The sequence below is a fragment of the Littorina saxatilis genome, linkage group LG17 (assembly GCF_037325665.1).
Source record: "Littorina saxatilis isolate snail1 linkage group LG17, US_GU_Lsax_2.0, whole genome shotgun sequence".
Taxonomy (NCBI): domain Eukaryota; kingdom Metazoa; phylum Mollusca; class Gastropoda; order Littorinimorpha; family Littorinidae; genus Littorina; species Littorina saxatilis.
Window position 1 is genome coordinate 37,668,142 of NC_090261.1, and position 15,976 is coordinate 37,684,117.

General features: G+C 43.1%; 1 protein-coding gene across 1 annotated transcript in view; it reads right to left on the reverse strand.

Moving 5' to 3' along the window:
- Positions 1-15,976, reverse strand: part of LOC138951812 (long-chain-fatty-acid--CoA ligase FadD13-like) — a 66,937-nt gene that overhangs the window by 5,668 nt on the left and 45,293 nt on the right. Inside the window, exon 7 of the mRNA XM_070323363.1 lies at positions 2,653-2,870. Within this exon, the coding sequence (XP_070179464.1) occupies positions 2,653-2,870 (218 nt within the window). The remainder of the gene's footprint in view (positions 1-2,652; positions 2,871-15,976) is intronic.

Sequence of the window (15,976 nt, forward strand, 5' to 3'; positions counted from 1 at the left end):
TTTTTTGATAAATGTCTTTGATGACGTCATATCCGGCCTTTCGTGAAAGTTGAGGCGGCACTGTCACGCCCTCATTTTTCAACCAAATTGGTTCAAATTTTGGTCAAGTAATCTTCGACGAAGCCCGGACTTCGGTATTGCATTTCAGCTTGGTGGCTTAAAATTTAATTAATGACTTTGGTCATTAAAAATCTGAAAATTGTAAAAAAAAAATACAAATTTATAAAACGATCCAAATTTACGTTTATTGTATTCTCCATCATTTGCTGATTCCAAAAACATATAAATATGTTATATTCGGATTAAAAACAAGCTCTGAAAATTAAATATATAAAAATTATTATCAAAATTAAATTGTCGAAATCAATTTAAAAACACTTTCATCTTATTCCTTGTCGGTTCCTGATTCCAAAAACATATAGATATGATATGTTTGGATTCAAAACACGCTCAGAAAGTTAAAACAAAGAGAGGTACAGAAAAGCGTGCTATCCTTCTTAGCGCAACTACTACCCCGCTCTTCTTGTCAATTTCACTGCCTTTGCCATGAGCGGTGTATACGGTCTTGCTGAAAAATGGCATTGCGTTCAGTTTCATTCTGTGAGTTCGACAGCTACTTGACTAAATATTGTATTTTCGCCTTACGCGACTTGTTTATATTTAGTCAAGTTTTGACTAAATATTTTAACATCGAGGGGGAATCGAAACGAGGGTCGTGGTGTATGTGCGTGTGTGTGTGTGTGTGTGTGTGTGTGTGTCTGTCTGTGTGTGTGTGTGTGTGTAGAGCGATTCAGACTAAACTACTGGACCGATCTTTATGAAATTTGACATGAGAGTTCCTGGGTATGAAATCCCCATACGTTTTTTTCATTTTTTTGATAAATGTCTTTGATGACGTCATATCCGGCTTTTCGTGAAAGTTAAGGCGGCACTGTCACGCCCTCATTTTTCAACCAAATTGGTTGAAATTTTGGTCAAGTAATCTTCGACAAAGCCCGGACTTCGGTATTGCATTTCAGTTTGGTGGCTTAAAAATTAATTAATGACTTTGGTCATTAAAAATCTGAAAATTGTAAAAAAAATTAAAAATTTATAAAACGATCCAAATTTACGTTTATCTTATTCTCCATCATTTGCTGATTCCAAAAACATATAAATATGTTATATTCGGATTAAAAACAAGCTCTGAAAATTAAATATATAAAAATTATTATCAAAATTAAATTGTCGAAATCAATTTAAAAACACTTTCATCGTATTCCTTGTCGGTTCCTGATTCCAAAAACATATAGATATGATATGTTTGGATTAAAAACACGCTCAGAAAGTTAAAACAAAGAGAGGTACAGAAAAGCGTGCTATCCTTCTTAGTGCAACTACTACGGGGTATACCCCGCTCTTCTTGTCAATTTCACTGCCTTTGCCATGAGAAGGTGGACTGACGATGCTACGAGTATACGGTCTTGCTGAAAAATGGCATTGCGTTCAGTTTCATTCTGTGAGTTCGACAGCTACTTGACTAAATATTGTATTTTCGCCTTACGCGACTTGTTTATATTTAGTCAAGTTTTGACTAAATATTTTAACATCGAGGGGGAATCGAAACGAGGGTCGTGGTGTATGTGCGTGCGTGTGTGTGTGTGTGTGTGTGTGTGTCTGTGTGTGTGTGTAGAGCGATTCAGACCAAACTACTGGACCGATCTTTATGAAATTTGACATGAGAGTTCCTGGGTATGAAATCCCCGAACGTTTTTTTCATTTTTTTGATAAATGTCTTTGATGACGTCATATCCGGCTTTTCGTGAAAGTTGAAGCGGCACTGTCACGCCCTCATTTTTCAACCAAATTGGTTGAAATTTTGGTCAAGTAATGTTCGACGAAGCCCGGACTTCGGTATTGCATTTCAGCTTGGTGGCTTAAAAATTAATTAATGACTTTGGTCATTAAAAATCTGAAAATTGTAAAAAAAAATAAAAATTTATAAAACGATCCAAATTTACGTTTATCTTATTCTCCATCATTTGCTGATTCCAAAAGCATATAAATATGTTATATTTGGATTAAAAAGAAGCTCTGAAAATTAAATATATAAAAATTATTATCAAAATTAAATTGTCCAAATCAATTTAAAAACACTTTCATCTTATTCCTTGTCGGTTCCTGATTCCAAAAACATATAGATATGATATGTTTGGATTAAAAACACGCTCAGAAAGTTAAAACAAAGAGAGGTACAGAAAAGCGTGCTATCCTTCTTAGCGCAACTACTACCCCGCTCTTCTTGTCAATTTCACTGCCTTTGCCATGAGCGGTGGACTGACGATGCTACGAGTATACGGTCTTGCTGAAAAATGGCATTGCGTTCAGTTTCATTCTGTGAGTTCGACAGCTACTTGACTAAATATTGTATTTTCGCCTTACGCGACTTGTTTATAGACTAATTTCGGAAATAATCTTCTCGGATTTGTGTTGGCTGTGGAATAGTTGATTACCCTTGTTTTTTCCTTGATTTTCTGTCGAAACAAGGTAAATCAACTCATCCACAACACATGCATACTTGACAGAGTTATTTCCGAACAAGGGAAAGCAACTCTCCCACAACCCATACATACTTGACAGAGTTATTTCCGAACATCGTCCACTAACTCTCACATGCTTTTCGTCTATCTCCTGCCCGCGGTCGTTGAAGATCTTGACCCGGTAGCTCCTGAAGGGTTTGCCCATGTCCCCGTCATGGTATTGCTGCTTGTTCTTCTCGGTGACAATTTTCTGCGTGATGAAGCCAGCCTCAATGATGGAATATGTGATGATCACGTATTGCGAGATCATCCCTGCCGCTTGTGCCTGTTCCTTCGTTACGGGCATTCCACCTGTAGGTAAAGCCTCAAACTGGACAAAGTCGACAAGGTGAAGTATACTTCGCGAAGCTGGCCGCACGGAGCTTTAACACTGAGTCTCCCGGTAAAAAAAAGACTTCGCGTTGTTTTCGTGACTGTTATTCACTTCCTGTGATCGGCTCATGCTCCGTTAAGCCAGCTATTAACTGAGCGAAGTGGACTTCGCGAAGTCTACTTCACGAAACTCGCTCCAGGAAGCTACGGCAATGGTAATAAGACTTCGCGAGAAGTCAACTTCGGACTCAATTCAAGAAATTCTTTAAATACGGGAGATACTATAACTACTAAGTCTTAGTCCATAGAAGGAATGCCAAAGTCACCGAGACAAACGTCACGGTGTGTCAACTGATTCCGTTCATACACCGGATGTTTCCGTTCATCCGCAGGATGTTTCCGTTCATACAGCCTCATTTTTGTCACTTGCTTGGGGAAAAAAACGTGGCGGTAAGTCGTGTGGGCAGCGCTTTTTTGTGATATTGCAAGAATAAGGTAGCTAATTGGTTGGGCTATGTGTACGATAAGTACCAAGGTGCTAGTCTTCTTCTTCTTCTGCGTTCGTGGGCTGAAACTCCCACGTACACTCGTGTTTTTTGCACGAGTGGAATTTTACGTGTATGACCGTTTTTTACCCCGCCATTTAGGCAGCCATACGCCGTTTTCGGAGGAAGCATGCTGGGTATTTTCGTGTTTCTATAACCCACCGAACTCTGACATGGATTACAGGATCTTTTTCGTGCGCACTTGGTCTTGTGCTTGCGTGTTCACACTGGGGTGTTCGGACACCGAGGAGAGTCTGCACACAAAGTTGACCCTGAGAAATAAATCTCTGGGGACGAACTCACGCTGACAGCGGCCAACTGGATACAAATCCAGCGCGCTACCGACTGAGCTACATCCCCGCCCCCAAGGTGCTAGTAATCCTCATAATAACACACGCGGGCCGAACGTGGCAGAATTGCCTGATTTTCTAACATTTTCTTGTTTTTCTCGCTCTGTTATCGAATCTGACCCCCGATTTGCACATGATCACCAAAACCATTGCCTGTTACGACATGTCGCTTGAACAGGAGTTTATAGAAACCCATGGCTTTTGTACAATCGCTTGTCTTTTGAAAACATGCAGATTCCGTTCATACACCATGTTTCCGTTCGTACAAAAGTGCATGTTTCCTTCGTACGAAAAGCGTGTCCGTTCGTACACATTCGTTAGATCAGAGTGAAACAGGCCCCCACTACAAGTTCTGTGTGTTCCAATGGTCTTCAAATAACACAAAGTACGAATGCGTGTGATATTGGACCTATGTGAACCATGAGATGAATTGAATTTGCAAAAAACAGTTTTGTGTCCGTTCGTACTGATTTTGACGGAAAAATGTGTCCGTTCGTACCACTTTCATCAAATTGTTTCCGTTCGTACACTTTTCAGTAATGTGTTCGGTGACGGATCTTTCTGGGTGTTTTGATAAGAACAAAGATTGATTTATGCAGTTTTGCTTGGTTTGCAGCACTGCAACTTAGACTGAAATAAGTGACATGTACATTTGTATTTACACCCCCCGCGGGTTAGGGGGAAGAATTTACCCGATGCTCCCCAGCATGTCGTAAGAGGCGACTAACGGATTCTGTTTCTCTTTTTACCCTTGTTAAGTGTTTCTTGTATAGAATATAGTCAATTTTGTAAAGATTTTAGTCAAGCAGTATGTAAGAAATGTTAAGTCCTTTGTACTGGAAACTTGCATTCTCCCAGTATAAGGTAATACATTGTACTACGTTGCAAGCCCCTGGAACAAATTTTTGATTAGTGCTTTTGTGAACAAGAAACAATTGACAGGTGGCTCTATCCCATCTCCCCCCTTTCCCCGTCGCGATTTAACCTTCGTGGTTGAAAACGACGTTAAACACCAAATAAAGAAAGAAAGAAATTTGTATTTACTCCTATCATGCCATTTGCTTTACCTATGATAATCATGAGCAGAATTGCGGCAAATCAAGAAAAACATTATCCAGGTTATATCAGTCCTTTTTACATTTAGTCAAGTTTTGACTCATTTTTTGATCAAATTGATTGAAACTTTAGCCAAGCGGCCTTCACGAATCACTGTAAAAAGCCCCCTATACTTCAAAATAACATGATACAACTTAGTGAACAAGTCAGACTAATTAAAATATGCTTTAGATTATCTGTTTTGGGTGAATGAGAGCATTATTTGAAGCACACCAGGAAACAAAAGAAGCTTATCAAAAACAGAGTGAAAATAAGTGAAATTATCAACTTCCACGAAAAGAAGACTTTTTTGTTATATTTTTTTTTAAATCTCGAGGGCTAGTTATAGGTTATTTCCAGCAACCTTCTTAATGAAATAATGAAAATAGCCTTTAGCTTTTATTTTCTTCGATTTGTTGGAGGTGGTCCATATTAGGGGACTCGCACATACGTTGAGATTTTGCTATTATTTTTTGTTTGCAGTAGAAACTTGGGGTCAACACTGCTAAAATGTAACAAATACGGTCTTAGCTGTCATATATAGCAATTTGTGTGTGATAAAAGCTTTGGCTGTGGACAGAAACGAGTCCGTTTTAGGCGGCAAATTTACAGTGAAGACTGCCAAAAGTGAAAACAAGTCGCGTAAGGCGAAATTACTACATTTAGTCAAGCTGTGGAACTCACAGAATGAAACTGAACGTAGTCCGCCGCAAGTGAAAGTGACGAGCCTGTTTGGCGCTGTAGCGGTTGCGCTGTGCTTCATAGCACGCTTTACTGTACCTCTCTTCGTTTTAACTTTCTGAGCGTGTTTTTAATCCAAACATATCATATCTATATGTTTTTGGAATCAGGAACCGACAAGGAATAAGATGAAATAGTTTTTAAAACAATTTCGGAAATTTTATTTTAATCAAAAAATTTATTTTTATTTTCAGAGCTTGTTTTTAATCCAAATATAACATATTTATATGTTTTTTGAATCAGAAAATGATGAAGAATAAGATGAACGTAAATTTGGATCGTATTATAATTTTTTTTTTTTTTTACAATTTTCAGATTTTTAATGACCAAAGTCATTAATTAATTTTTAAGCCACCATGCTGAAATGCAATACCGAAGTCCGGCCTTCGTCGAAGATTGCTTGGCCAAAATGTCAATCAATTTGATTAAAAAATGAGGGTGTGACAGTGCTGCCTCAACTTTTACAAAAAGCCGGATATGACGTCATCAAAGACATTTATCGAAAAAAAAAAAAATTCCGGGGATATCATTCCCAGGAACTCTCATGTCAAATTTCATAAAGATCGGTTCAGTAGTTTAGTCTGAATCGCTCTTCACACACACACAGACACACACACACACATACACCACGACCCTCGTCTCGATTCCCCCTCTATGTTAAAACATTTGGTCAAAACTTGACTAAATGTAAAAAGAGAAAAAGCCTAACGGGTTTGAGGTTTGTGTTTCTGCAACTGTTTTGACATGTGCAAGTTATCCAGAGAGGGTGAATACAGCGAATAAAACTTTTTTGAGCGCTCTTGCGCCGTTAGTTTGTCAGAACAGGAGGTGGTCCATATTAGGATCCGGTCCATATTAGGAGCCTTTCCCCTAGTATTCTCTATTTCCGACATTGACATTGTAGTGGTGTCAAGTTGGCGTCGGCATCAGTGTCCAATCAGAAATAATTAAATCTGTTCCACTGCGGTTTCCGGTCCGGAATGTTTACTTTCAACTGATGACATGGCGCAAAACTGTTTGCGCGAAAGTAGAAAGAAGAAGAGAACGTGGATTGACAACCGTGAAGGAGATTGCGACCGTGCACTCTGGCATAGTTAAAATGTGAGAGAACGACAGATGCGTAGAGGTATGTAACCTCTTTATTCCTCCTTTCTTCAGTTATTCAAAGAAAAGAGGAGTTTTTGTGCGAAAGTTTGATCGAATCCTACTCACTCAACCAGTCTACCTGCGCAGGCGATTGAATAATGCGCGGTTGTATAGTTCAGGGAAAATTAATCAATTCTGTTAAACACTTCTTGTCAGTTTCCCTGTTTTGGACTAAAATCAAGTACACAGTTATGTTGTTATTCTGCTGTGGCGGTAAAGGCAGATAGTGTGTGATCTGTTCATGTTTTGGTATCGCTTAGAAAATGTTCTTTCTTCGAATGGGACAAGCAGACGAACTTTTGCACCCGTGTTCCAACGTTAAAAACTGTATGAAGTTCAGTTTTCTGGGGCAAAATAGTGTATGAAACCGCTGTATGTTCTTTAAATTGATGAGATGTGTGCATTTGGTTGCGTGTGATCTGTTTATAAAATGAAATATTGAACTAACCGTCGGATTGCAGTCTTCACTCAGTTCAGAAAATTTGGAAGGGGAACTACTCTTGTCGCTAGACAGAGTACTAGAGTTACTTGCCTTGGGAGTTTGCTTGCACTCATATTAAAGAGATCTAAAGCGAGTTTCTCTGCACTGATCGTTAGATTTGGATTTAGAAAACAACCAAACTCATGGATTTTATAAGGGGATTAAAGGACCCCAACAGGCTATTTTTGGTGTCAAAAACGCGTTTATTTGCGATTTGGCGTGACTTAGGTTAACCAGACATATGCATGCCGTAGGAAATTGTTTTCTCACCTTCCCTCACAGGGTTTAGTTTATTTCGGAATCGTTTAGGCCATAATCCGACGAATTTCGTGGCTGAAGCGAAGCGTTTTCGCGTTCCGATCTGGCGGCCATTGTATCTCGAACGTCCGCGAGAGTACGTAAGTGGTGAATTCTGGGTAACATTTTCGATGACGTCAGAAGCCGTATTCATAGAAGCAACTTTAGCTGCTGAACCTTACAGTTTTGAGCCTGGGAGTTAAAATCAAGGGTCTGCGAGCCCCGTGATTTGTAATCATTTTTTTTACAAATCACGTTAATGTTCCCGATATCTTCTTGTCATCCCAAAAGTCAAGGCACAAAAACAAAATCCCTTGACTTTTGGGGTAGCGTGACTCCGTTGATTTTGTTTTCGTTCTCCATATCATTATTAGATTGTCCCGTCGCTGGGAAATTCGGATCACTTCCTCCCAGTGGAAAGCTAGCAGCAACAGAGTCGCGATACCCCAAAGTCAAGGGAGATCTTTGGGATTTTTCTTCCTTTTCTTTATTGTCCCATCGCTGGGAAATTTGGGTCGCTTCCTTCGAGTGAAAAGCTAGAAACAACAGAGTCGCGCTACCCGAAAGTCAGTGAATCTATTAGATTTTTTTTCTCCATTTCTTTATTGTCCCATCACATTCCACAACTTGGACACATACCAAAACTTGGACACATGACGATATTACCACGTCTTTGACACATACCACAACTTGGTCACATACCACAACTTGGACACATACCACAACTTGGACACAGACCACATCTTATACGCATACCACAACTTGGACACATACCATAACTTGGACACATTACCATAGCTTGGACACATACCACAACTTGGACACATACCACAACTTGGACACATACCACATCTTGGACACATACCACAACTTGGACACATACCACTACTTAAACACATACCACAACTTGGACACATTCCACATCTTGGACACATACCAAATCTTGGACCGGCACGGTTGGCCTTGTGGTAAGGCGTCCGCCCCGTGATCGGGAGGTCGTGGGTTCGAACCCCGGCCGGGTCATACCTAAGATTTTAAAATTGGCAATCTAGTGGCTGCTCCGCCTGGCGTCTGGCATTATGGGGTTAGTGCTAGGACTGGTTGGTCCGGTGTCAGAATATGTGACTGCATGGGTGACCTGTGCTGCGACTTCTGTCTTGTGTGTGGCGCACGTTATATGTCATAGCAGCACCTCCCTGATATGGCCCTTCGTGGTCGGCTGGGCGTTAAGCAAACAAACAAACAAACAAACCACATCTTGGACACATACCACATCTTGAACACATACCACAATTTGGACACATACCACAACTTGGACACATACCACAACTTGGACACATACCACATATTGGACAAATACCATAACTTGGACACATTAATTACCACATCTTGGACACATACCACAACTTGGACACATACCACATCTTGGACACATACCACAACTTGGACACATACCACATCTTGGACACATTCCACATCTTGGACACATACCACATCCTGAACACATTCCACATCTTGGACACATACCACAACTTGGACACATACCACAACTTGGACACATACCACATCTTGAACACATTCGACATCTTGGACATATACCACACCATTGCACATATTGGACACATACCACAACTTGGACACATACCACAACTTGGACACATTCCACAACTTGGAAATTTCCACAACTTGGACCACAAGCGCGACTCTGTTGCTCACGCCGTAGACGGTCGGCTGCCTGGGGAATTGCCTCCGCACTAACTTACACTGCTGAAGAGCAACACGCAGGGTGAGTTTTTCTGCACAAAATCGTCTCTGTTTTCTCCAAAATGACATATCATCACATTACTGGCGTTTGTACTTCGACCTAAGGTGTTATAGCATCCCATCATCGATTTTATTCTTTTCTTCGATGCATTTGTTAACGTTGAGCTTCGATTATTTATGCTTTTCTTGCAAAGTTTGCGTAAATTCTGACTTCCCACAGTTATTACGGAAAATCAAGGTTATCAATCAAACTGCAGTCTATTGGAATATCATTATTGTTTATTAGTTGACATGTGGTCCAAGTTGTGTCATCCAAAGTCACGCGGTTGGAGCGTAATTCTTGAATCTGTACCACGACTGATCGATTTTGCGGCTGCCCACCTACGCAATGTATCTTTGCTTACGGCTGCACGCCTACGCACTTTCTGGCTGCCCACCTATGCGAGTACTACACATAATAAAATGGTATATTATAGTTAGGGCTCTGTTCGTGACTGTTGCCTGCCTGTGTAAACATAAGACAAGACAGCGTTTATGACTAACCTATTTTTTATCCCAAGAAATATATAAATAAAGAAATCCGCGGAAATCCGTCCATATTCTTATCTTCGGAAATTTTTGGGAAAGGTGGGTATTATGGATAAGTTTTTCCAGCTGACTTTAGTCACTTGTCTATAGCTCACTCCGTTCGTTGGTCTGTCTGTCTGTCAGCTTGTCTGTTGGTCTATCATACTTTGGACACTTTTTTTTTTTATCTCTCTACTTTTACCCGTTATAATTACCATCAGTGCTGAGCTAATTTTTGGACACTAAATTATGCGTAAGAAACGAAGGATCTTCACATATCAAACCTAAACCTAACCCAGGTTAATAATCCTAACCCAGGTTATAACCCAAAACACTTTAGTAATTAAATTTTTCGAACCATTTGCAATATTTTAGAGAAATCATATTTACCACATACACAAAAGAACGCTCTATTATATAGCATAACACATATTGGGTTTTGATGATCACGTCATCTCCAATTTTATGACGTCACTTCCGGTTTCTAAACTATATTGATATGTCAAAAAAGTGACATCATACATTGATATGATAGCGAGTGATCTTTCCCGCCAGTTGCAGACAGTTGCTGAAAAGAACAATCGATATCAAACACACTCAGCCTGGCAGCATTCTTACACATTGGTTTTAATTGTGGCAAGCCCAGGCCTGGAAAAAGAAAAGCTGACGGCAATGCTAGTCACTAAAGAGTTAAATTGGCCTAAGTTCCAGTATGTTAATATCTATGAGTAGATATTTCATAAGAAATACAGATGCGCTGTTCACAGTATCATTTGCGCAAATAGTGCATTGGCAGGCAGCCACCCTTTGCGTAGGTGGGCAGCCGCAAAATCAGTCGATCAGTCGTGGTACAGATTCAAGAATTACGCTCCAACCGCGTGACTTTGGATGACACAACTTGGACCACATGTCAACTAATAAACAATAATGATATTCCAAATAGACTGCAGTTTGATTGATAACCTTGATTAATTTTCCGTAATAACTGTGGGAAGTCAGAATTTACGCAAACTTTGCAAGAAAAGCATAAATAATCGAAGCTCAACGTTAACAAATGCATCAAAGAAAAGAATAAAATCGATGATGGGATGCTATAACACCTCAGGTCGAAGTACAAACGCCAGTAATGTGATGATATGTCATTTTGGAGAAAACAGAGACGATTTTGTGCAGAAATTCACCCTGCGTGTTGCTCTTCAGCAGTGTAAGTTAGTGCGGAGGCAATTCCCCAGGCAGCCGACCGTCTGCGGCGTGTTGCTGCTAACTTTTCACTAAGGAGGAAGCGATCCGAATTCGCCAGCGATGAAGGAAAATAACGAAATGGAAAAAGAAAGAAAAACAAATCTAATGGATCCCTTGACTTTGGGGTAGCGCGACTCTGTTGCTGCTAGCTTTCCATTGGGAGGAAGTGATCCGAATTTCCCAGCGATGGGACAATAGGCTGAATAGAGATTTTTTTTTATTTTTATTTATTTATTTTTTTTTTTTACAAATCGCGGGTTTAGGTTCGACGTAATTTGTACAATATTTTTTTACATTTTTACAAACCACGGGTTAACAGCTCAGTTGGAGGTTTAATTTGTGCCAGTGTGTAGACATACAGGCTGGGGGAGTGGCTTTAGGAGCGAGCAGATAGCTGTATCGTTATCAGCGTCTGTAACTGGAGATCGTTCTTACAGCGGCGTCCGAGTTGAGACGGAAGTGTCCCACCTATTTGGGTTGATAATCGGGGACTATGTAGAATTGTATCCTCTTAGTCAGGTTTGAGGCACAAAGTGTACGAGGAAAAAACATTCTCTCTCTAGGGTGGAAGTAAAATGTCTGCCAGACTCAACAAATAGATTAGGCAACCCATGATCACTGTTGTGATTGTAGTTGAAGTTCTATCGGATTTGTTGTTGGCTATGTTGTTGAAGACGTACAATTATGTTCTCGAATTTAAGTTGATGTTGTTGTTGTCGTCGTCGTAGATGAAATCAAGGTTGTAACGTGTCAAATCAATCGTGTTCCACCTACAGTTTATCAGTGTAAAGCTGTTGTTGTTGACATTGTAGTTGTTCTTGGTTTTCGAGTTGTTGTCAGTGTTATTGTCGTCGTTGTAGTTGTTACCCAGTCGGATAGAAATAAATAAAAACTCAAGCCTGAGTCTTTTTTTTTGCAACTCCGAACATTCGGCAGCAGCACACTCTCTCGGCATGATGTCGGGAGCACGCGCGCATCCACAGCTGCAGCAAAGACGCACACCGAGCGTTGCTACTTTCGCTTCTGGCTCCCCCTTGTGACGTCACAGCCAAGGGCTTGCCGCCGCGGGGAATTTGAAGTCGCGCGTAGCAGACGAATTTGGTCGCTTTTTGAGCATGCATTTTGTGTAAAATTGCACCACAAAACCTGAGATTTACTGATCGGTTTTTGCATCTGCAGATGCTTACCTATATCATTAAATCAACCCCAACTGCTTTATCTGACCTTAAAAAGAGCCTGTTTTGGTCCCGTTTAATGTGTTCAAGCCTGTAGTTGCCAGTTTAAATGCAGTATGTTTGTATTGTTTGGTCTAGAGATGTATATTTCGTACATTGGAGCGTTCGGAACTTTTCAATCGCTAAAGTAGTTCCCTCAAAGTCTAACTCATCAACCTGTATCGAGGATTCAGGCCCGTTGTTGGGTAAGTGATTTTGGTAGTTGGGTCAGTCTGATCAGTCATCGCTCAACGGCTATCGCCAGTTATCTCTCTGACCGGACGCTAGTCCTACGCGAATCTACCAAAACACGAATACAGAGTTTTTCGCGAGCACTAGTCTAAATTTGAGATCAGTGTTCGCGAGACAAAAATGATTGCAGATTGGCCGACTTCGACAGTGATCTCCGTTCTGTTCTTCACAGTTATGATAAAGACATCGTTCTAAGGTCAAAACAAGTCGAAATTTTGGGACTGCTGCCGGAAGGAGACCGTAATATATGGTTTCATCACTGTCAACTGGTTACAGAAAAAATCGTCTGCTCCAGTGAGCGCCGAAACCAAACGGTTGATTAATAATATGAATAGCCAAGATAGAGAATACTACATGACTTACTATGTCGTACCAGATTAACACGAGTTGCTTTTTACATTTAGTCAAGTTTTGACTAAATGTTTTAACGTAGAGGGGGTAATCGAGACGAGGGTCGTGGTGTATGTGTGTGTGTGTGTGTGTGTGTGTGTGTGTGTGTGTGTGTGTGTGTGTGTGTGTGTAGAGCGATTCAGAGAAAACTACTGGACCGATCTTCATGAAACTTGACATGAGAGATCGCCCAACGAATGAATGTGTGATGCGCCCGCAGCGTGTTGGCGTACATACATGTGCTTGTCACATCTCGCTTTCAGCCTTCACCGCCGGCTAGCCAAGCTGCTTGCAGCACCGGCGAAAAAGAGAGCAGCCTTGCGTAAGTCTCTCCCTTTCTTCTTTCTTTATTTGGTGTGTAGCCAAGTGGCGTGCCCCGTCTCTCTGTGTGTGATTATCTCCTGCCCGACCCAGTTGCCTCCCCTGTCTATAGCTATTCCCTGTGTGTGTGTGCTAGTCACATTGGGTTTACCTTTAAAAAATGCCCTTTGTGCTAAATCCCTAACTTGAAATGATGAGAAGCAGCAGCGTAACCTCTAACCATCAGTGCCTAAGGAGTGACTAAATTATACCTGGTTGTCTTTGTGCATTGTACTTTATTGTGTGTTTACTATTGTAGGGTAGACCCCGACCGGATGCATTTCTAATCTCTTATCTCAGATTTAGGTGGTCGTTATGTAATGTGCCGCCAGCCTGTCTGTATCGTTGGAACGGCGTTTTGTCAAGTGGGTGTCATTTCTTTTGGCAGGGTACATCATAGAAGATGCCAGGTGGCTTGGAGGTTTTAGTCTCTTACCCCCCCCCCCCCCCCTTCTGTGTATCAGCTTTGACACTGCTTGTAATCTAATGAGCATTATCCGGTGTGCGTAATATTTCCGGTGCGTGACACCCGACCGACACGGCTTCATGCCTCGGTAACGATCCCTTTCATTGGGCAGGCATTTTAAGTAGAACGCCCCCCCCCCCCCCCCCCCCGTTGTCTGACACCAGGTATCTTCCCTATTGGCTTATCGCCACAGGGAATCGGAGTTGACCTGTCTTTAAAAGAGCGAACATTTAGAGTAGAGCAGAAAACGCGATTTGTGACACTGCGAGCTGGGTGCTGCATGTGTGTTGTCGGTAGCCGTGAACGTGTCGAAGCTCTGCTCTAATTTGTCGTGAACCGGTCTAGTGTAGTTTGGCGCGAAGTTAGTAAGCGGTCGACTTGTGGTTTTCATTCTGAGACCTGTCTCTTTCAGTCTTTGTGTTTCGCGACTAGGCGTCAGCAGCAGAGTCAGTGTGTTTCTTTCAAGTGTGCTCACATTTCCTTTAATAAAAGATAAGTTAAAGCAACCTCTGTCTTCGGTGTCTTAATTGTATGCTCCTCTGCCTGTGCTATATATCCTTGTCCTTCCACCCGACCTTCCCACATCTGGCGCTTGCGGAGCAGGATTAGAGGAGCATAGGCATCAGTAATTTTAAAATCTTAATAATACCAGAAAGCAGTGTAAAGGTAGACAACAAGATGGCTGACCAAGCTGCCCGCGATGCTGCGCGTCTACGCTGGCAGGCTGTGCGCCCACCCAAGCTCCCCCTCTTCACCGGCGACAGTGAGGGCTGTGAGCTGGAGGATTTTGCCAAGGAAGCGCGACGCATCATCCACCACTACGCCTTGGAGAACCTGGGAGGAGAGTCGGCAGAATGGATGATCCAGTCCCTCGAAGGTGCCGCGCGGAGGGAGGTCACCGGTCGTCCGCCTGCTGACACCGCGACGGCGGATCTGGTGCTCGCTGCCCGGCAGGAGAGCTTTGGAGACCACCGGACCAAGTCGGCGATGCTGTCCACCTTCCACAGTCGGCGGCAGGGCAACAATGAGGGGGTCCTCAATTTTGCCCAGACCCTCCATGCCCTGCAGGCGCGGCTCAACACCTTTGCAGCCGACACGGTGACAGACGAGGCACTCCGCGACAGATTCGTGGATGGGCTGCAGCCTCCAGCACTCAGGCGGGACATCCGTCGGTTCATCCGGGAGAGGGAGGATGCAGGCTTCGCCGCCATCCGCGCAGAAGCTCTGCGGTGGATGAGGGAGGACGCCGACTGCGACGTCCGCTCGGAGCAGGTGACTGCTACACCAGCCCGGAGCTCAGAGGTCGACGAGCTCCGTCACCAAGTAGCTGAGCTGGTGAAGCAGACGGCCGCACTCCGGACGGAGCTGAACCAGCGCCTCACCTATCCGGAGCCCTCCCAGAACCACCCTTCCCACTTCTCCGTCAACCACCCCTCCCACCAACAGCCCGTGCCCCGACCCCGCTGCTGGCTGTGCAGCAAGTACGGCCATCTTCAGGCTCGCTGCCCGCTGAAACAGCAGATCCTGAACGCCCAGTCCCACCCCGACTCCCATGCCCCCTCCCACCAGCAGCGACAGGGAAACTAATTGCCCCCGTTGTCCATAACCAGACAACGGGGGGCGAGGGTTTCCTGCAGGGACTTACTGGGAAGTGTCCCACGACAGAAGTAAGCCTGCAGGGAAAGACTGTTGCTGCACTTATCGACACTGGGAGCGAGGTGTCGACCATCACTGAGGAGTGGCTGACAGCTAATCTTCGCAACACGTCCATTTGCAGCTGTGACTTCCTCACCCTCAGAGCTGCGAATGGACTGGAGATTCCATACGCCGGCGTGGCCTTGGTGGAGGTCACCATCTTTGGCGACAGCTTCAAGAACGTTCCGTTCTTAGTGGTGAAGAATTCCCCTGACCCTGGCACCAGAAGCAAGAAGAGGGAAGTGCCTCATTGGGATGAACATTCTTCAGCGATTGGCACCTGCCGTGGCTGCTTCATCCTTGCCGGCTAGTCTGCAGGTAGCTGTCCAGGAAGCCAGGCTCCAACAACGGCACACAGGAGGTCTGGCTAAGGTTGCTGGACCAACATTGATCCCAGCAGGCTCGGTTGCTACGGTGCGGATCACTGGACCACAGCAGTCAAGTCTACTGCTTGCGTCCCCACTGTCTACGCCCCTCCCT